The sequence below is a fragment of the Mastomys coucha genome, unplaced genomic scaffold, assembly GCF_008632895.1.
Source record: "Mastomys coucha isolate ucsf_1 unplaced genomic scaffold, UCSF_Mcou_1 pScaffold22, whole genome shotgun sequence".
In the NCBI taxonomy this organism is placed as follows: Eukaryota; Metazoa; Chordata; class Mammalia; order Rodentia; family Muridae; genus Mastomys; species Mastomys coucha.
The window spans coordinates 180325990-180347771 of record NW_022196905.1 but is presented as its reverse complement, the minus strand read 5'-3'; the positions used below and the strand labels follow the sequence as shown (position 1 = coordinate 180347771).

The window sequence follows — 21782 nt, the reverse complement described above, 5'->3', positions numbered from 1 at the left end:
GGGATGGGTTCACCATACCGTTTGTGGACAGTATTACTATTAGATTAGTGCTTGTGTTTCTCAAATGCTGTATTGTTCTTGTGCTCTTTCACACATTTCCTACTCATGGTTGGTGACTTGTGCTTACTGATTTGAGCCACAATTTATTAAGAAGCTCGATTCTACAGTTCTTCCCATTCCTCTTCCTTGGGGTTCCCTAAGTTCTGAGAGGAGGCACCCAATGGAGATCTCTAATTTGGGTTTTCTCTTTGCTTAATGTGTGGCTGTGGGTCTCTCTGCATCTGCTCCCATCTGCTACTGAAGGAAGTCCCTCCGATTACAATTGCTATGTAGCAATCTATTAATATAGCAGAATATCATTATAATCGAGAACACCAGGAAAATGTGATCTACAGAATGAACTAAGCAGGACTCATAGGAGCTCACAGAGACTAAAGCAGCCATTACAGAACCTGCACATGTCTGTACTGGGTTCTTTGCATATATATTATCATTTTATACCTTGGTGTTTTGTGGAACTCCTAACAATGGGAGTGGGGATGTCTCTGACTCTTTTCCTACTTTTGGTACCATTTCCCTATGATGATGATGATGATGGTGATGATGATGATGATGATGATGATGATGATGATGATGATGATAGGAGGAAGAGGAGGAAGAGAAGGAAGAGGCAGAGGAAAAATTCGTTCTGTTTGGAGCACCAATAATTGCCTGTGGAATGTAAGTTATATTCTCCTTCAGAAATATTAGTTGTAAATCTTAATAATGTAATATTGAATTTTGAAGTGGCTTATACTTGAACTAGCAGAATATAACTGAATGAATAAGGAAAATGCACAAACCTCTGACCACGTGTCAGAAGGTAGAGGGTTTTCATTTCCTTTGAGCTGACTCTTCAGCCTCCTTTAGTCCATATAGTCCTTTAAAATGCTGAAATGGTTGTACTAAGCTGAAGTTGCTTACTTTGGTTAGATGCTGCATCCTTTCTGGTGTTTTGCTCTTTGCTATAAAGACAGGAGGGAAGAGTGATAGAAAACAAAACATGGCATCTTTCTCTACACTGTCTGACTGCAAGAAGGGACAGTGTGAAATAATAAATGCTGTAGAAGCCACACATAACTAATTGACCAGAGATGGCTGGTGAGATGTCAATTTTGTACCCTGCTCCAAAATTCTTGCTCTTTTATTTTAACTTCCCCTTTGCATTTTACAATGTCCTTTAAGGAAATGGAATGAGTTATCTGACAAATTTAGATTTTGCTAACTTGTACATTGAGAAGGCTATTGAAACACAATTCAGAGAAAGGTTTTCAACACACAATTGTGTCATTTCCTTTCCTTGTGGGCCAGATGCTGAAATACTATGTGATAAAGATTTTAGGTTTCAATTGTAAAGAGAGGGAAGTGGATAAATCAGTGCTGCCTTCTTTACCAGCAATGACAAAAGAGGTATAGTTTAATTTATTTCTTCTTAATATTATTTGTACTGATGGCATGATCCTACTCTTGTACAAGTGTGTGTGTGTGTGTGTGTGTGTGTGTGTGAGTATGTGTGTCTGTGTGTCTATCTGTCTGTCTGTCTGTCTGTCTGTGTGTTTGTGACACACAGAGAGAGCAACAGACAGATATACAGAGTATCTGATCCATAATTTCTAGTAAACTTTTCTTCTACCACTAATAGTTTAGTTTTGTTGTTTAACAGGTAAAATGATAGATAAAATTCTTGCCAATATCTTCACTATTAAAAACATAATAAATGCAAACAAAATAAGCAACTTCATAGTCAGATCACATAGCAACTTTGTCACTTAACCACATGTGTTTTGTTAAATTGCTGGCTTTGTTTAAAGTATGTTTAATAGGTTAGTGTGTTTCCTTGTCATTTTCTTCAGGTGACATTTTTGACTTTAACCTGATTGCTGTATTAATATTTCCTTGCTCAGAGAATGAATGACAGCTGAATCTCTTCTACTGCAACAGTTTGAATTACATATGAGGAAGAGATACAAAGAAAAAAATACAGTTAATTTTGAAGGAAGTTTTCAATTTAAAGCATATGCCCAGGCAGAACTAATATAATTTGGACTTCTTCCATAGAATAAAATTGATTTATGTAACTACTGTGTGAATGGGAGAAGTTATTGCTTTAAAGGTAAAAGTGTCTTGGTGGAATGTTACAATTTAGGATGATTTGGATGGATGAGTAAGACTTACATAGCATAAAATTGGGCTGGTGTTATCAATGGCCATGTGAAACTGTGGCAGAAAATTCAGAGCTGAAATGATGAATGTTTGGGGCAGTAGCAGGGAGCTCACATTGTATGAGTACACTGTGTGCTTTCAAGCCCAATGACCCTCACTTCCAGCTATATAACACTGAGTAAGTACCTAAGCCATTTATGTCTTAGTCCCCTAAATGCAAGATGAGAGAATCTGTCTATAGAGTTCACAGCACTGCTTTGAAACTAAAATAAGCAAAGCTCATAAAATAGTACAGAATTGTAAAAAATGCTGATGTGGTTTATTGCCAGCTTTCTCTGTATTAGGCAAACTTAAAAATTACTTCAGTCTTCATAGTACTCCTTTACATGGATAGTATATTAGCATTTTACAAATATAAAAATTATTCAAAACTCTTAAAATAATTTCTGCTTTCTTAAAGTCATTTACCTAAAAGAATGTTATATTCATCTTTCCACTTAGGATCAGTTTGCTAAATTTTTATTTTTGCTGTTTTTATTTTTGAGAATTTTATAGAATATATTTTGATCATATTCTTTTTTGTCATGTTTGGTTTTCAATTCAAACATTGATGCTTTTTATATTTTACTAGCAAGGACTACTGTCACTACCATAAGGCATAAGATGGTTCAGTCTTAAACAGGAATCATTATACATTCATTTTTAGCATTGCATACACAAATATACTAACTTTAAAGGTGATATAAGTTATCAGCTATCTATATTAAAAGCAGAGTTTTAATTTAAATGAATAAGTAAGGTTACATTGGAGTAATTTACCCCACTGTTAAGAAAAAAAAAATGACTGTAAGAAGATCATGAAAATTATATGTATACATTTATCTGAGAAAAATGATATGTACAAGCATGAAAAGACAAATGGCCAGTCACATGGCCACTGACCTCTTACCCAGGTGCTTGGAATGCCAAGGTAGTCAGACATCAAGATGAAGATGTTCCTAGACTAGAGAGTAAGTTAAAGGCCAGTCAGTAATTTCAGTGAGATCTTGTCTCGAAATGAAAAGAGAGTACTAGAGGTAGAGTATGCTTACAGCACCTCTACTGAGAAGAGATTTGTTTCTAAGTCCAATGCTAGTACCATGACAACAATAAAAAAGCATCTCAAATAGTTAGTAGGTACTAGACACACATAAATTCCTTACTTAGTTACACATGGGTATAAGAGAGCTTCCCAGGAGTATTCACACAATGGGTATGAACAGGCAAGAGTATTCACACAATGGGTATGAACAGGCAATAGCCAAAAGGTACAGTGAATAACAAATAATTGCAGGGAAGTATCTCTTCCACACTAATCATAAACAGGGAAGCAAAGGTGGCTTAAAATACCACAACTCTTGTTAATATCTAAATAAGTCTATGGTGATGAACTTGTTTTAAAATTTTCACACTCATACATTACTCAAACAAAATGTGTATTATATCCTTTTTCTAAATAACAGTAGATACTAAAGAGTTCAAAATGGTTTTCATTAAATCTAGTACTTCAACAATGGTGCAAAATCAAAAAGAAAAAAATCAAAAAAATAAGTCATAACTATAGCTCTGATGTCATTATTTATGTAAGTAAACTCATGGGCTCCAGAAAAGGGTGATCATATAAAACAATAATTATAGAAATGATCATATTTGATTAAATACCAGAAAGTTCATTATTTTTAAATTTGAAAAGACCATTCAAAGAAAAGGAAAAACATAAGTTTTAAACAAAATGTGTCATGCCTATTAATATGCGCATTGCAGCACCCACTGTGTAAAACCAGACCTATGAACAAAGACTTAAGTGTCCTGTGAGGAATGATGGATTTTATGGTATTAAAGTGGCCGGATGGTAGAAGTTGAATTTTATCGCAGCTTGAATGTCACTACATTGTCTTAATGATAACATGCCTGAAAATGAAGATTCTGGTTAGTGTTAACCTCTGAGTTCCTTCATATGGCTTTCCTGTTGCTCTTTCCATGAACTTTTCACCCTTCATAAAAAGCTGATATGGCAGAGATGCATTTTGATTCTCATGAGAACACATTGTTGATAGATTATACAAGCTCAAAGGATTTCACAATCCTTTATCAGGATAAAGGCCTATGCTAGGAAAAGTCATATTATGTGAAATTCTTTGGCTCTTAACTTGGAAATCACATTTAAGGTCACAGAAAAATGCTGTAAAACTATTCACAGACTGCTAATAACTTGTCTCTGTATGTATTCTTACATTTCCAAAAATTGGTAATAGAATCAGATAAAAAATGAAAAATCTGATAAATTTAATTAAAATGGAATATACCAATAAAATCTATTTTTGGTCAGGTAACTAAGTTCTTGCAAGTTTGAGAGAAGCATTTTCCAGTATATAGCAAGCTCTTTTTTAAAATTCAATATATGTGAAATATGAACATTCCTTGGGATATACATAGATCTATGAAATAGGTTCATCCTTGAAAATATGTTTTTTCCACCTATATAATTTTTTTAATTTTAATTTTTGCTATGTTTTTATTTTATGCCTCTGGGGATCAAACACAGAGCCTTTCACCTGATACATAAACACTGAGATCACTAGGGGAGTAACTGAGGAGAGACTACAGGGCCAGAGCTGGACCAGAGCTGGGCCAGAACTGAGTCCTGGTACACTCACAGTCAAGGCATGGGGCAAGACAGATTAGTACACCTGCAATCATATAGGAGTCTCTGGGAGAAAGACTGAATGTCAAGGCCAGACTGGCTCACTTAGCGATGTGTTATCTCAAAACAGAATCAAAATCCATCAGAAAATAGCCAAAGGTTTGTCTGTGTCTTGAAGTGCTAGACCATTCTTTTCTCAGCCACTAATCCAGTTTGTTCTTGGGTTTATGTTTCTCAGGTTTGTTTTCCTGATAAATTACTGTCCACATACCTGTTTCTCTCTCTTTAACTGTCTCTCCCTCCCTCCCTTTCTTCCCTCCCTTCCTCCCTCCATCCTTTCTTCCTCCCTGCACCCCCCCTCCCCGCCACATACCTTAAGGGCTAAAACTACAGGCAGTAAACTGAGAGAAATCTCCCCACATGGAAAAATCTTTGTTGCTTCTGTAGCTCATGAAGATTTTTTGGTCATGAATTCGAAGGTTTAGTATCCCAGGAGTTCCATTGCTGAAAGCAGATGTTACCTACCGTGATTAAAACTCTACATCTACGTTCAGCAAACACATTCATGATGCACACAAAACAGTGGTTGTCAATGAGAACACTTAGTTTGGAAAAACCCCAGGATGTGAGTCAAGATTGTTATAAAGTGGCTGCACTCCTACCATCTCCATGAGATCAACACTTACCAGAGTATCTGGCCAGTCCTTCCACCCATTCCTATATTGTTATGTCCTAATTGCTCATGGCTTCATGAACTCAGGGAAGCAGGTAAAGCACATAGTAGGAGAAGGAGAGTTCATCTGTGCAAACACAAGGAAGTCCTCATCCATGCTCGCTGAAGACTTTTCAGCAGGGCCTGCACTGAGGTCAGCCATATTTCTATCAATAACCCCTCAGCCATGCTCCTTAAGTAAGGCCAGCACATTTTACTGTTTCCCTGGGTGAGAGGTGCTGTACTGTAATTGTACTTTAGTTTATCAGGGCACAGGCATTTTAATAGTTAAGAATATCACTGAAAGGAAACCAAAAATGCAGTGATTTATGAGCTATTATGGACATTTAGAGGGTGAACAGTAGGTTAGATAAACATCCTCCAAACTAAATAATTGCCCTCCCCCACCAAAAAAAAAAAAATCACTCAGGGAAAAATCTGGTAGAGTGTTCCTGAAAGTGACAGTAGGCCAGTTGAGAGTGACAAAATGCAAAAGAATTCAGAGGGGAACCAGGCAGAGGCATCCATCCATGTTCCTAAGCTCTAAAGAGCAAGCCTGGCTCTGGGTCCAAAAGGATGGAACAGAAAATATGTAAAAAGAGGAAAATCACAGTTTTAGCCAAAATATTCCAGTCAGGCTCAAACTTCTTTATATTAGTGTTCTGACTTCTGAAAAGGCTGAGGCAAAGCTACGAAATACTCATCTTGATTGTGCTGGAAGCTCAGACTGTTAGAGCAAGAAGATAAGCCTTCCTCAGAGTGCCAAGGGAGGGCTTTGGGGTTATACACAGCTTCAAGTCATAGCAACACACGCACGTGCGCGCGCGAGCGCGCACACACACACACACACACACACACACACACACACACACACACGCACACACATGCACACGCTCACATGCACACACACACACACACACACACGCGCACGCACATGCACACGCACACACACGCACATGCTCACATGCACACACACGCTCACACACACACACACACACACACACACACACACACACACACATGTTCAGTACCACGTGAGCTGGAAGTCCCAAGTTTTATCCACTTGGCCGTAGTCGTTTTGAATGTGGCATTGAAGTGATTATAGAGCTGTTTTGTCGTTAACTCCGTTTTGTTTCCTTGCTCATTTGTTTTGCTTGATGGGTAAAATCATTGTCCATATTTCATCGTGGATTAAAAGAGGGGAAACAAGAAAAGCCTGGATCTACAGTCCGGTCCAAGCCTGCTTCCTCCATGGTCAGTCTCCAGGGCTCTCTGTCACTCATTTACTTAATTGTTTAAGGGCTTCTGTTTGCTTGTCTTATGAGAGTCTTACAGTGTGGCCCAGGCTGGTGTTAACTCTGCATTCTTCTTGCCCCTGACTCCCAAGTGCCAGGATTATAAGCAGACGGTGAGGCTGTAGGCACGTGCCATCATGCCTCACAATTGGCCTTTTTAATCTTTTTGTGATGGAGCTGTTTTTCGCTTTTATTTCTGCTACAGGATCTACAGCACCCTGAGTCTTGCAACATGCCTGTTTGGTTTGGGCTTTTCCTTTCTTTTTTCAATGTTGCCTTACCCGAAAAAAAGAAATTTCTGGTCCTCTACTTCCCTTCCCTTATCACCTTTTCCCAGTGGCAAATCCTGGAAAAACCACAGTCCTCAGATTGAACAACTCAAGATTTGTGGAAACTGAGTCTCAGAAATCGTCAACATGCAAAGGTCGTCCGTCTGAGCGGCCAAATAAATAACCTTCTTGGTCAAAGTTTTGCTGGCTGACAGGAGCGTGATATAGCTGTCTCCTGAGAGGCTCTGCCAGAGCCCGGCTAATACAGAGGTGGAGGTTCACAGCCATCCATTGGACTGAGCAGAGGGTTCCCATTGAAGGAGCTAGAGAAAGGACCCAAGAGCTGAAGGGGTTTGCAGCCCCTTACGACAAACAACAATATGAACTAACCAGTACCCCCAAAGCTCCCAGGGACTAAACCACCAACCAAAGAGTACACATGGTGGGACTAATGGCTCCAGCAGCAAGTGTATAGCAGAGGAAGGCCTAGTCAGTCATTAAGGGCAGGAGAGGCCCTTGGCCTTGTGAAGGTTCTATGCCCCAGTGTAGGGGAATGCCAGGGCCAGGAAGCAGGAGAGGGTGGGTTGGTGGGCAGGGGGGAGGGGGGTAAGGGAACAGGGTTTTTTTCAGAGAGGAAAAAAAAAAGAAGTCTATTGACAGGGGTTTAGTCACATCCTTGCTAGTCTATGACTCTCCCAAAGCAGCAACTGCCTTTAGGTATGAGTGATGGTATTCCATCCCCAGCCCAGGCTGGAGGGCTGCTTCCTGACCCTGCTGTGAATTCAGTTAAAACTGCAGCAAACACATCCCTCAGCAATGGAGGCCATAAAGAGAAATTAGATGATGTTGCATTCTTGATAATTGAGTCAACCTGCCTGAACTGGGACCCACAAAATGTTATTCCATTTACCTTCAAGGACAATGTTTGTAAAATGCAGACCATTCGGTCACAATCAGCACCGTTTCTTGAAAATATATTAGAATCTTCAATTATTTTATTCATTTATTTTATTCAATTGCACTTATTTTCAAGTAGAATTTCAAACCCTACAGTGTAGTTTAATAGTTAAAGAGCCCATTGCACAAACTTTTGAGTGAGACCTCTGCTTTAATGCCTAATACCACAAAGAAAAGAATAAAAGAAAAAAGGGAGAAAGAAACTTTATGTTTTAACTAAATTCACTTGTTTCAATATAAAAATTACTTTCCTTTTATTTATTTATTTTTTTAATAATTGGAATTAAACATGGGACCTGGCACATGCTTCATAAATGTTTCACTATTGACCTAATCTTGGTCATAACTAAATTTGAGAAATATAAAACTGTAGCCATGAGTGAGTGTTATATGATATTTTGATGTATCATTCATTGTGTCATATGAAAATTTTTGACAAACTTTTGTTGAAAATTTTTAAGATTCTCTTTGCTACCTTTTGATATGCAATGCAGTGCTGCCATGTGTAGTCACCTGACTGTCCAATACCAGACCAGACTCTTTGCTCCTCTCTTAGATGACTTAGTACTTATCAATCTAGAATTATAAATTACTGATCCTCTCAGTTCACATATCAGGAAGTCTAGCACTGGGGCCCATTGAGCTCTTAATGACGACAGACATTCAAGGCCTTGGTTGCTGTCAATGGAGACAAAGCACAGATTGCTCAGTAGAATGTTGATTGAATTTGAATAACAAAAGAACAGATTATGTTGTGTATTACAACCTTTAAGGAAACAGTAGAAAGAGTAGAAAAGGGAGAAGGAGAAAAAAGGAGGAGGGGAAGAAAGGAGTGAGAAAAGGGATGATGGATGGGAAGGAAACCACAATAACTTTTGCCTGGTTTATGGACCATTTCCTCCTACTGGGTTGCTTGATCCAGCCTCCGTGTGAAGGAATGTGTCTAGTCTTATTGTAACTCAATATCCTGTGTTCAGTCGATCCTCGGAGATGCCTGCTCTTTGCTGAAGGGAAAGGAGGAAATGGCCTGGACGAGGGGGTGGGGGGTCATGTAGGGGACAGGGACTGGGAGAAGAAAAGCAATATATTATATGAAAGAAGAATAAATCATTAATGAAGTAAAAGCAACAACAATCAAAAAGAAAGTTTACTTTTTCCTGTGTATTTAAATCTAGTGACTTGACCATATCTTTCTAAACTGATAAACAAATGCCTTGGCAAGGAAGTCTAGCTCACGAAGCTATGTTTAATAAATTCAGTCCAGAAAGTTAGCGGAAATTTTTGTTCCAAACATGTATAACTATGTGTTCTAAGGGAAGTCATGTTTTCACTCCAGCTAGTTATTTTTTGTCACTTGGGTATCTTTTTTTATTAGAAAAGTAAGACTCCCCCCTTCACAAGCAAAGATCACACATCTGTAAACACAGACACCTCTGTACAGAGAACAACACAACAACGAGTCCTCAAGGATGTGACCTTTCAAATCTGTTTTCCATGGCTTTGCAGTGTATGTCTGAGTGCATGTTTGTGTGCATTTGTGGTTGTTTGTGGAGATCAGAAATCAGTGCTATGTGTTTTCATTGCACCATATATTTTGAGACTGGATCACTCGATGTGTACTGACTGGTACACTCTGGTAGTGTTGGGGATTCTCCTGTCAATATTTCCAAGCTTCAGGGCTACACCTTTCGTAGCTTCTCAGGGAGTGCTTAGCATCCAAGTCCAGGTATTCATTTTTGAGTAACAGGCATCTCATTGGCATCCATCTCCTAGTTCCATAACTCTGATTTTTTTAAAAAAAATTTAAATAGAAAGTCATGAGAAAGATTAATATAGAGGTCTATATGATATGTATATCTAATTAGACATTATTCTTGCTAAAATTGAATCTAAATTATAAAGATTAACTTGCAACACCATGAGAACCAGCCTCAGCCATTTTATGCGGCATTCATGTATTCTACATATGTTTGGTAGGTGACAGAGAAAGAGAGGCTCTGCCCTCTTGAACCAGAGGATGCTTTCTGCTGCTCCGAATCTGTGAAATTTGATGCACGTTCAATGACTGCATCGCTTCCTCCCAGTAAGTACAAAATGACAGGGTGACACAGGTAGCTGTTTGGGTGGCTTAAATCAGTAGAAATTTTTTTCTCTGTTTCCTCACAGTTCTCTGTCCCAGAAGTCTTAAATCAAGGTGTCCAAAGGGTCACAGGTCTCTTCCCAGCTTCCAGTAGTTTCTGACAGTTCCTGTTGGTCCTGGCATTGAACTGCATCGCTTTAGCCTCTGCTTCCTGCTTCAAAGGAATTGATTATTTTCCTGTGTAATTATATGCTCTTTTCTCTTGTTATAAAGATTCAACCATTATATCAGAACCAACCTCACACCACAACACGTTGTTTACACTCAACTAATCTGCACTGACTCTGGTTCCAATTAAAATCACCTTCATAGTTATCGAGGGCCAGCACTTCTTCATATCTTTTTGAGAGGTTAGCATCCCACTTACAACAGATGAATCAGGTTATGACAAGAACACAGAGGAACCAATGCTCAGCAGCATCTGGTCTATTTTAAGGTGGCAGGACAGCCTTGATGCCCATAGCTGAGAAGGTGGGTGGAGAAGGAAGAGTTAGACATTTCAGATGGAAAAAACAGCATGCAAAACTTTCAAGAATCGTGCATGAGTTTACATACATGAGTTCAAATCCCAGCTCAGATGAGATAGTTTATATGTGTAACTCCAGTTTTAGAAAATAAGAGACGGGAAGATCCCTGGAGATTTTGGGGCAGCCAGTGTAATTGAATCTGGGGTTTCCAGGTCCAGTGAGAGAACTTGTCTCAAAAATGAAGTGCGAAGGGACAGTGCCAAGGAAACTTGCTCTTTTGGAAGACCCAGATTTGTTTCCTAGCATGCACATGTCAACTCATAACCATCTGTGACTCCAGGTCCAGGTGATCTGACCCCTGACCTCCATATGCTCCAGACACACAAGTGGTACACAAACAGACAAACAGGCATCACATACACTCACCTTGAAATAGAAACGATTCCAGCTTGTGTGTATTATGGATTGTCCTTCTAATTTTCCGTGAGAGAATCTGTCTCAAAAGTGAGGAGTGGAGAGCAATGGAAGGAGACATCCAAGCACAGACCATGAACCTACACAGAAACCCACATACCACACAATAAATATATAATCCACTATTTTTTTTCTCTGTGTTGTACAGCCCCACTGCAGTAGACATCCCATTATAGGAATACATATTCTATATAAATGCATGTCAAAGGGATAAGGGCAGTTATTACATTCTGATCTATCCACAGGGTCTGTAAATATTTTTTATCCCACTAAAATAATTGTATGTTACATTCAAATCATGTGAGATACACAAATTCAAAATCGTACATAATTATGTTCTCTTACTTGTGTGACAAGCACTTTACCGACTGAATCTTATCTCTAGTACCAATTACAAAACTTCAAATCAAGGTTTTTAATAATATTTTGGGATTTGTTCAATTTTCTTTTGCTTCATTTTAGACACTAAAAATGGCTCCTCCGTTCAGGAAAAAGTGAAGTCCCTCAAGGCTGCCCTCATTGCACTCTACCTCCTCGTGTTTGCAGTACTAATACCTGTTGTTGGAATAGTGACAGGTACTGTGTCCTCTGCTGAGTGTAAAACCAGAGCTAAAGCAGCTGCTATGTGGTAGATCCATAGGGAAACTTGATATGCAAAACTTTCCTCAGTATCAACAAATTCAATGGAAACAGGTTCTATAATGTTAAGTAGAAAGCTTTTCATGTTTTCAAACAGAATGTAAGAGAGTAAATTAAAACTTTTTACATGAAGAAAGTGGGCTAGGTTTATTCTGTCCTTCCTCTCTCTTTCTCTTCCCCCCCCAACTCTTCTCTTGTTCCCTTCTTTTTCTCAAAATCATTATCTATTATTCTTTGTTATATATATATATATATATATATGCACACATATATGAATAAAGATAGAAAAATATCAATTTGTAGACAGCCTCTGGGTTTATTATGTGTTGCTTAAATGTGTATGCATTTAGGTCTGACCTCTTGGGATTAGGTAACATATCAGGAAACTCATCCTTGCCGATGATTAATTCCTTACCAGAGCCATTAACTGCCTATAGCTAGCTCTTCATCCAGGGGTGGGGCCTGGTGAGATTTATACCATCGATACTGAAATGTCAATTGGTGTTATCATTTTCAGGTCTTTTCTTGTTGATCACATTGTTGACATTTCATTAGTGCAGATCCCAGATATACATGGAGTATACCATCTCTCAGTTGATACCCTGGTCCTCTGATTCTTGCAGTCTTTCTGTCCCCCTCTTCTCTAATGGTCACTGAGCCTTAGATGTACCGGCTGCGTAGTCAGTGTATATTTTGGGATAAGTATACCACAGACCCTTGTTCTTTAGATTTTAGTGAGGTTTTGGAGTTCTGCAGTAATCTCAGTCCTTCAGGGAGTGTGTGGGGGAATCTTCTCTAATGAGATGTGAGAGTTACACTTACTGGTGGTCACAGATAACAAGTACTAAGGATGCAGATAGAAATGTTACTGCTGTAGAGAACGGCAGTAGTATGTTCTCTTGGCTAGGTTCACAGTACTAGGCACCTTGAGCAGGAGGGAATATTATCACAAGTGACAAAATTTTATTCAAATTTTCTCCCTCCCTCCCTCCCTCTCTCTCTCTCTCTCTCTCTCTCTCTGTGTGTGTGTGTGTGTGTGTGCACGTCTGTAATTTTAAGCAAACATAAAAGAATGCATAGGATGCATTTTCATTTACTTAGGATGTTGTTAACTTCTTTCAAAGTTTTACATATATCTTCTACATGTACTATCAGACATGACTGAGATTAGATTCCTCTCTTGTTTTTGCAAATGCTAATGCATTTGAATTTTACACTGCAATTGTTCATTGCTGTTACATGTAAATGTAATTGAATTTTTTTATGTTAATCTTTCTCTAATCTATTTTTGTTTTGTTTTGTTTTTGTTTTTAAAAAGTGCTGGTAAAGTTCAGGCTATTTCAAAATTGTATTATACTCTTAGTTTTGTGTACTTCTAGTGATGGGCAACAACACTCCTGAAAGTCCAGTTAGTATATAAAAATTTCCCCTAAAAGAGAATGAACTTATCCATGGTTCTTTAGCATGTCTGCAGCACCTTCTAAAGCATGTGGAGAAAATAATACTCTGCATCTTAATTGCCTGTCAGTATGAAAACAAGTATGGTAATTTATACTAGCAATGTCTATCCCCAAACAAAACATGCCTGTTTTGCAGAAAGCTTTACATGCCGAGTGTGGAAAGCAGAGAGGGATATCACACCGTGACTGTTTCTAGTAAATATGTTTCACATGATGTAATTTAAACTATTTATCAACAGCGACACAGCAATATCTGTTAGAAAACTATAAAGTATGGTCTGCTACTTGGGTTCTATGTGTTGTTCTCTAGAAAAATATTTCTTTAAGAAGTTGGCTTGAACTGGAGATAACAGTTTCAAATATATGCTTTTTGCTTGTTTGTTTGTTTGTTTGTTTTGCTTGTTTGTTTTGGGGAGGTGTTTTTGTTAATTGTTGTTGTCATGGATAGGTTTTGTCCCTTTTCCCAGGCTGGCTTCTAATTTGCTTGTATCTAAGAGTAAATTTGAATATCTGGTCTTCCTGCCCCTGCTTCTGAGTACTGAGGTTAGCCAGCAACAGATTCAGTTTACATGGTGCTACAATTGAACTCAGGGCAACCTGAATGCTAGCAAATCATTCTATTAACTGAGCTACTTGCCCAAACAGACATGTTGGATTTTAATTGATATTCAAATTCCCTGGCCTTGCCATTCTTCTTTTCTCTATACTCACCATTCTCCCAACCCACACACAATACATTTGCTCTATACAAGAGAAAGGCTTAGGAAAATTTCATATAAATGAACAAACGAATCTGCCTAAGAGAATGCTCCTAAATGTAAAACCAAGGTTCTTTTGTTAAGGAAAACTTGAGAGAGTATCTCAAAACACATTAAAAATTCTACTCAGGAAGAAAAGCTAAGGAAATTAACTGCAATTGTAAAAGCAGCTATTGTTTTATCATTTTGCATCATTTACTATGCCCGAGCACCAGGCTATAAACTTTCAACATATCCTCTTAATACATCTTTACAATTACCCTTTCAGCAGACACTATAATTATCTTCATTATCCACACCAAAAGACTGAAACTCCTTGGTAATGGAGCATGCGTTTCCATCTATGACTTTTGTATCTTAACCTCTCTTGTGTACTGTCTCTCAGTGTAATTTGGTTATGATAATAAAACATGATTGTCCAGAAAAAAATCTATGAAAATAGAACTTTCCTAATGTCAACCAAGAGAATATTTCTTTTTTAAAAAAGCTCCTGTTTTACTCATTACAAACAGTGAAAACAAAAAACCAAGCATAGTAACTAAAGCAAACATCGAACAAATGACAGCTATTGAATGAAGGGAATAGAAGTGTCTAACAACATAGAGTCCTCATTTCTCCATAAGCAAGGTTATGTGCATGTTGTCTATGTAGACACATTTATCTGCAGTGTGAAATGCATACTTGAATGATGTGCCCTTGCTTGGTATTAACAAATATACACCAATTAGAATTGGAGTACATTTCATCTCTTTTATGCAAACCACACTCTATAGAACCTACCTCAAGGACTGTGGGCTTTGACAGGTCATGATCAAGTGAAATAGAAGCATGAATAGTATCCAGGCTTGTAATCAAGTTCAAGGTTCTTGGGCTATGAGGGAATATTGCCAAGTCAAACATTTGCTATGGGACTGCCAGTAATTCATCTATCATTTTCTGTTTCCTAACATTATAGTAGGGATCTATTAAGACTGATAGAAATAGAATGTTTCAATCTTATAAACTTATACTTGTTCCAATTTCACCAGAATTTTAAGCAGCATTTTAAGTAGAACAGGTAATTGTTAATCCATTTATAACTCTTATTACCAGATCACAATGTCTTTCAAAGAGTTCTAAAATGTATTGCATATACAGACATGATATCAAAAGATTACAGATGTAATCTGATGAAAGTTATGGCACAACATATGAATTGGTAATTAAAGTAAAATGAACATAAAGCTTTCAATTTAAAGTAGCTAGTTTGTGAAAAGTTGTTTTATTATTCTTGTGGCACTCATTATATGATACTTTTCTCAAAGAATGGGAAGTATTCCTGACAGAAAATAGCATCATAATACTGGACCAGGATGAGAAGATATATTATAGAACTGATGTGTATAAATTATTACTGAAATATAAGACATCTTTGCTCAAAATAATATAAATGTTGGATGGGAAAAGATATTGCTAACATGAAAGGGTAAACATGATATATAGAATCAAATATTACCAGATCCTGAGGTATTTGCATAGGACATAAAAATTTGCCTTCTTTCAGTATAAAATTGAGATATTACTGAATACCACCTCTTCAGGAAAAGATGAAAAAAATGTGAGCTTTTAAAAATATTAACTATGATTTTTAAAATTTTACTTTTAAGATTAAAATATAATTGTACATGTAACAACATTTCCCTTCTGTTTCTCTCCTCTAAACCTTCTTACATACTTTCCCCAGTCTCCTTCAAATTAATGGCCTCATTTTTACTATTATTATTACATGCATATATGTGTGTGTGTGTGTGTATAAACATACATCTTATATGTACATATTTGTACATATATCACACATGTTATATATGTGCATGTAATATATGAACACATACGCCTATAACAGCAATAGTGCCAGCTCAATATGTATAATCTTAGTTGCATGTATCTTTTCAGCATTGGTTGCTGACATTAGAAAAGCAGTTTGTGTGTTTTTCCCTTGGAAAGATCACCTTTCCTACTCCCAGCTTTTATATTGCCTATAGTTCCTTGTGCAAGGTTTAGGTCTTGTGAAGTTTTCGCTGTTCACTTTGATATGTCCATTGCTGGATTAGAGTCCATGACCATCATGGTGAAGAGCAAAGGAGGAAGAAGGCAGGCATGGCTTAGAGAACTCACATCTTGCGACACAATCACGAGGAAGAGAGAGCTAACTGGAATGACCCTAGTCTTTTGAAACTTCAAGTCCCACTCTATTGATATACCTCTGCTACAAGGTCCAACTTTCTAATCCTTTTCAACAGGTATACAAACTGTGGAAACAAAAATTTAAATATGTGAGTGTTTGGAACCTTCTCATTAAACTAACCACAGTTAATTGGTTATTGCTGTAGTTTGGAGCCTAAGGTTCATATATGCATGCCTAGCAATCCATATAGCACTAAGTAGACATTTCTGTTGTCTTATTTAAATTCTTAAAACTCTGTAACACTGGTTGCAACTAAGAAATTCAAGAGATTCATATATGGCTATGTATTTAAATATTTTAGCTGCATGAAAGATGTAGTTTTCCTGCTCTATATTGTCATATGTGGAAAACATTATACCTTGAACCAACAAGAATATAAAAAGAGCATGCAGACAAAAATATACACATAGTTATAATCTGTTAAGTTTCACCAAATATATAATATTATTATAGAATACTGGTAACATATTTTAGTATTTACTTCATCATATATAATTAAAATATGTAATTTTATCTTTAACTTGATGTTTTTGTTTTCCTTCATTTATTTATTTCATTCTACACCATTCTGAAAGGATAATTATCTCTCTTAGAAAACATACACCCATTCGCAAACATGTTTCAGCAGCTCATTATACTCCCCAAATTTCACTGAATAGAACGGTTATTCTTGAAGATCTGATTCATCACAAGACTACTTTTCAAAACATTGAATATGTTACTGAAAGTAGAAGCAAAGTTAATTTGTAGAATTTTTAAGCAAATCTGGCAGGTCTATCATGGGATAGAATGTACTTACCAAATGTTTTTAATTAAAATTATTAAATTAAAAATTAGAAAAAGTACTTATAATATGACACTAAATTAAAAGTTTCCAGATTCTGTGATTCTGAGACTGGGAAGGCTACAGCAGAAGGATCATGAGTCTGAGGTTAGAGTGGTATGACATCGTCAACATCAAGCTAAGTTATACACTGAAGCCCTGACTCATAAACCAATTAATATAACAATAATGTTAATGGAAACAAATATGATTTGATAAATGTACAATCAAACATTAGACTTAGTTCAGACTGATAATACATATGGAAAATTATTTTTTTTGCATATTTGATACACATGCTGTTCATGTATCTTCCCGATTTCATCTCATGAAAATTAACCTGCTTAACCAAGGTGACCGTTTTTCTGGTATCTTCATTGATGAACCAACAGTTTACCAACCTGTGGATGGCATTAGTCTCCTGATTATTTTGTGTATTGATTTTGCAATTGTTATCCTAGTATAAATATGTGCAACAGGATAATTTCGGAAGAGTTGCTTAACATTAACTCATTTTCTATTAACAGTAAGTAGTCCATGAATAGGGTACAGTACATTCCAGTCTGTAGAATTTTCTATAATTGGCAAAGAATGGCCAAGAAGACTAATAATCAACAATCAGAAGGACTGATCTATACTGGATTAAATTCTAACATAAAAATCATAGAGGTTACTACTATGTGATTTATAATAACATACTGAGTCTAATCAATGAAAACTAAATGCTTGATTTAAGCTAGCATTCAACATCCTACGATGGGATGGATTGCAAAGACATAGGGATGATGAGCACAAAATAAAATAAAATAAAATAAAATAAAATAGGCTAAATTTGGTTTATTTTTATTTAAATATTCAGCTCAGCTTGTGAATTGGGAAATGAAGACCTGCTTAGTTGGTTCAGTTAACACAAGTGATACATCTCAAATCCTGATTGGAAAAGAAAACACCAGTAAGACGGAAGTGAGGTTTACAATTGCCATGGAACACATAAAGGACATGGAGGCGAGAATCCAAAGCATTTCAGACTCAAAGGCCGACCTTATAGACATGGAACGCTTCCAGAATTTCAGCACGATAACCGACCAAAGACTTAATGATATTCTTCTGCAGTTAAATTCCTTGATTTCCTCAGTCCAGGAACATGGGAATTCACTAGATGCAATCTCCAAGTCCTTGCAGAGTCTGAATATGACGCTGCTTGATGCCCAGCTCCGTACAGAAACACTGAATCTCAAAGTCCGCGAATCTACAGCGAAACAACAGCAGGTAAGCCTTCAGAATACAATGGGAGGGCTGTATTCTGGAACTAAATTCCATGGATATGTATATACATTTGTGTTCCTAAAAATAACGTGGTTTCTTTTGGTCCTTATAACATGATCTGTATGCATGTTTTCAGTCCGACCATTTAGCATTGGACAACCTATTAGTGTGCGCTTCCCTTGGGAAGACTACCTTTCCTGTCCCCAGCTTTCCTCAGTCACTTATAGTTCTTTGTACAGGTGTGAAGCCTGGTGTCCTTTTCTGTGTCCTCTTTGGCCCACTCACTGTTGTCATCCATGTTCCACCCACATTTGAGCAGTCATGTTGGGCAGACTCTATGGGCATAGCTTTTGATATTTCTCAGAAACATAACCTCACAGCAAACACCTTGATAACTGCTCTTATGATCTTTCTTCCCTTGCTTCCTCGATGTTCGTTTTAGGCACAGAAGTAGTTTGATGATATATCCTTTGGAACTGTACTTCACAACCTTGCATTTTGAGTTGTTGTAGGTTCTGTTGCAAAGAGAAATTTCCTTGATAACAGGTGAAGACTATTTACATCTGTGGGTATAAGGACCTTAAAGATCATATAAGGACTTTATAGATTATTCTTGGTGATTATGTTAGTTTTGAAGTCTGTGGTTGTAGATTTTCCTCCAATAACCATGATTTCCCTAGCAACAAGTTGCTAGCTAGGTTTTCCATACCAGGCACGATCTTTTACAATCTGAAGCCAGGACTGGAGAGGTGGATTAGTAAATTAACACTGATGGACAAGTATGAGGACTGGAGGCCGTATGACTTTCCAGAACCCACATAAGGTCAGATAAAATGGTTTACATCTGTTATCCCAATCCAGTTATAGGTGCAATAGAAAATGGATACATGATAGTTTCCAGAAACTCACAAATTGTCTGTCCTAAAGAGATCATATATCAAACAAGATGGAAGACAATTATCCTCCCTATGTTCAATGTGGCAGATTTCACATCACAGATGAAAATATAAACACACACACATATACCATGTTCACATATGTACATACATACACATTATACACTCAAAACATAAAACATAAAAAAGCATCTTCATAAATACATGCCAAGTGTAGAACAAAAATAAACCCCTAATTTTATTCTACCTAATGAAAATCTATTAAAATTTTGACTAAGTGTAGACTAACAAAAAGAAAAGTTTTGCATATTTATAACTTGTAAGTTTAGTTGTTCCAAAGGTTTGAACTTTTATATGTTACTCTGTTAATATTACAACAACACAATGACATCATCATGGGCAACCTCATCTTAAAGAGTTCAGATATTCTGCTTCACTTTCATGTAACATACAAAAAAATTCTGAATTTCCATGTTTCTCACATTGTTCATAAGTATCTAAACATATGACATATGATTGGGTTATCAAGTATTCACATGAAAGATTTAAGTTTTTAAAAATTGTACTTAAAGAAGCACCTATGGGGATGAAGGATATGAATAAAAGAGAACAGAACAGAACAAAACAGAATGGAACAGAACAGAATAGAAGAAAGGCAAAGATGGAATATCAGCTGTAAGTGTAGACTTTGATTAAGTTGGAGGGAATGAAGGAGAAAGGAGACTCTTATTTTGTTTGGAAACAGAGTCAGAGGTCCATGGAGGTAGAATGAGGAGTGAAGAATGAAATGGAGGAGCAATCCTCATTTGATTTGGTAATGTACTAGTTCCAGCAGATATGTCAAACTGCCTCACAGGTAAAGTATTATATCCAGTAGACATTAAAACCATGTTTGAAGAACTGAGGAGTGGTTTGGGGTTTGTTTGTATAGACTATACTTTTAATTTGGGGTAATTACAAAAGAAGGTACATATACATACACATATACATCATATACATAGACATACACACATACACACACACGCACACACATACACATATACATATACATCATATACATATACATACATGCACACGCACATGCACACATACAAATATACACATACATCATATACATCTATACCTACACCTACACCTACACATATAAATATACATATACACATACACGACAGAAGTTCCAAAACTGCATTGTATGTGTTTCCAAAATTTGGAATTAAAGTCAGTGCTGGTATGTGAGTGAATACGCACTACCTTGGTCAGAAAAGAAAATAAAGTTTTAAGTCACATTGATGAAATTATTGTACTTGCCTTTAAATTGTCCCATCTTAGTGATGGGAGGATTATAATCAAGGCCTCTCCACACAATAGGCAAATACTCTATTTCTGTTGGTCTTCTTCATGCAATGTTTATCCCACTAAAAAAATAAACAAATTTAATGCAAAGCCAAATTGGTAAGTGCTTTCTAAGAAACAGGGGCATCTTATGGAACATCATCATACTACCTGTCAAGGATACACCAAATATGAATTTGAAAGAGATATAGTCTTCTCTCTTGTTCACACATTTTCTATATGAATAATGAATGGCAGTACATATCAGAAATCTCAGCATTGGAAAAGTAGGGGAAGAGGCTGGAGAGATGGCTCAGCCATTAAAGGTTAGGCTCACAACCAAAACTATAAGAGAAAGTAGGGGAAGAATATCAGGAGTTGAAGATTATCCTTAGCTAAATCACAGATTTCAGGCCAAGAGGTACATGATATTCTACATCAAAGAAATATGAAAAGAAAGGAAAAGAAAAGAAAAGAAGATGTACACACTCTTCATATGTACGTGTATGTGTACATTTAGCTATACATAGTATATTTATTATTGATAAAAATAAGAAACATCAAAAGCAGAGGAAGTATTGTTTGAGAGTAAAATATGAAAATTCAAATTGGATATTTTACTGAATTTGAAACTCTTACCATCATTATCACTAAGAACGGCATTGAACTTCAGTTGTTACTATGAAACATTTTCACTAAGAATATTTTACCACAAGTACACAGTAAAGAAATGTCATTTTAGATCAATCAAAACCCCTATGACAAGTTGCTATTTTTAGTTTTGGTATTTAACATGTATTTGAGAATTGAAGCATTCTTAGATGTATTGCCAACTAACTGATTTTGTTTGTTTTCACTAGGAATCTTAATCGATATTTTGCACCCAAAGAACTAGAATTTTGAGTACCCATTTGTTGCAGGACATTTGAGCACACTGTGTCCCCCCAGACTGTGTTGTTTACAGAAACAAAACAAAACAAAAACAAAACAAACAAACAAAAACGGTTTCTATTGTGTTGTACGCTCATCCCTTAGCATATACATCTTTAATCCCAAATGATGAAAGGAACGTTATTTGTAGAAGGAAGCAGCCATAGTTGAAAGCAATGTCCAAATGCATGGCAGGAAAACGATGAACCAGAGAAAGATTTGGCAAAATAGGATATGCCCAACTCTGAGAAGAGA

General features: G+C 36.7%; 1 protein-coding gene across 4 annotated transcripts in view; it reads left to right on the top strand.

The window, feature by feature from the left end:
- The first annotated feature begins 270 nt into the window (after window positions 1-270).
- Msr1 (macrophage scavenger receptor 1) overlaps window positions 271-21782 on the top strand; it is a 59850-nt gene continuing 38338 nt past the window's right edge. For 3 of the 4 annotated variants that reach the window (XM_031339572.1, XM_031339575.1, XM_031339574.1), the window contains exons 1-5: window positions 702-720; window positions 1351-1449; window positions 10096-10201; window positions 11662-11775; window positions 17963-18372. In XM_031339572.1, coding sequence (XP_031195432.1) covers window positions 1351-1449; window positions 10096-10201; window positions 11662-11775; window positions 17963-18372 — 729 coding nt within the window. In that variant the 5' untranslated portion in view covers window positions 702-720. Of the gene's footprint in view, window positions 721-1350; window positions 1450-10095; window positions 10202-11661; window positions 11776-17962; window positions 18373-21782 lie in introns of all 4 variants that reach the window. The other variant, XM_031339573.1, reaches the window with a different exon arrangement.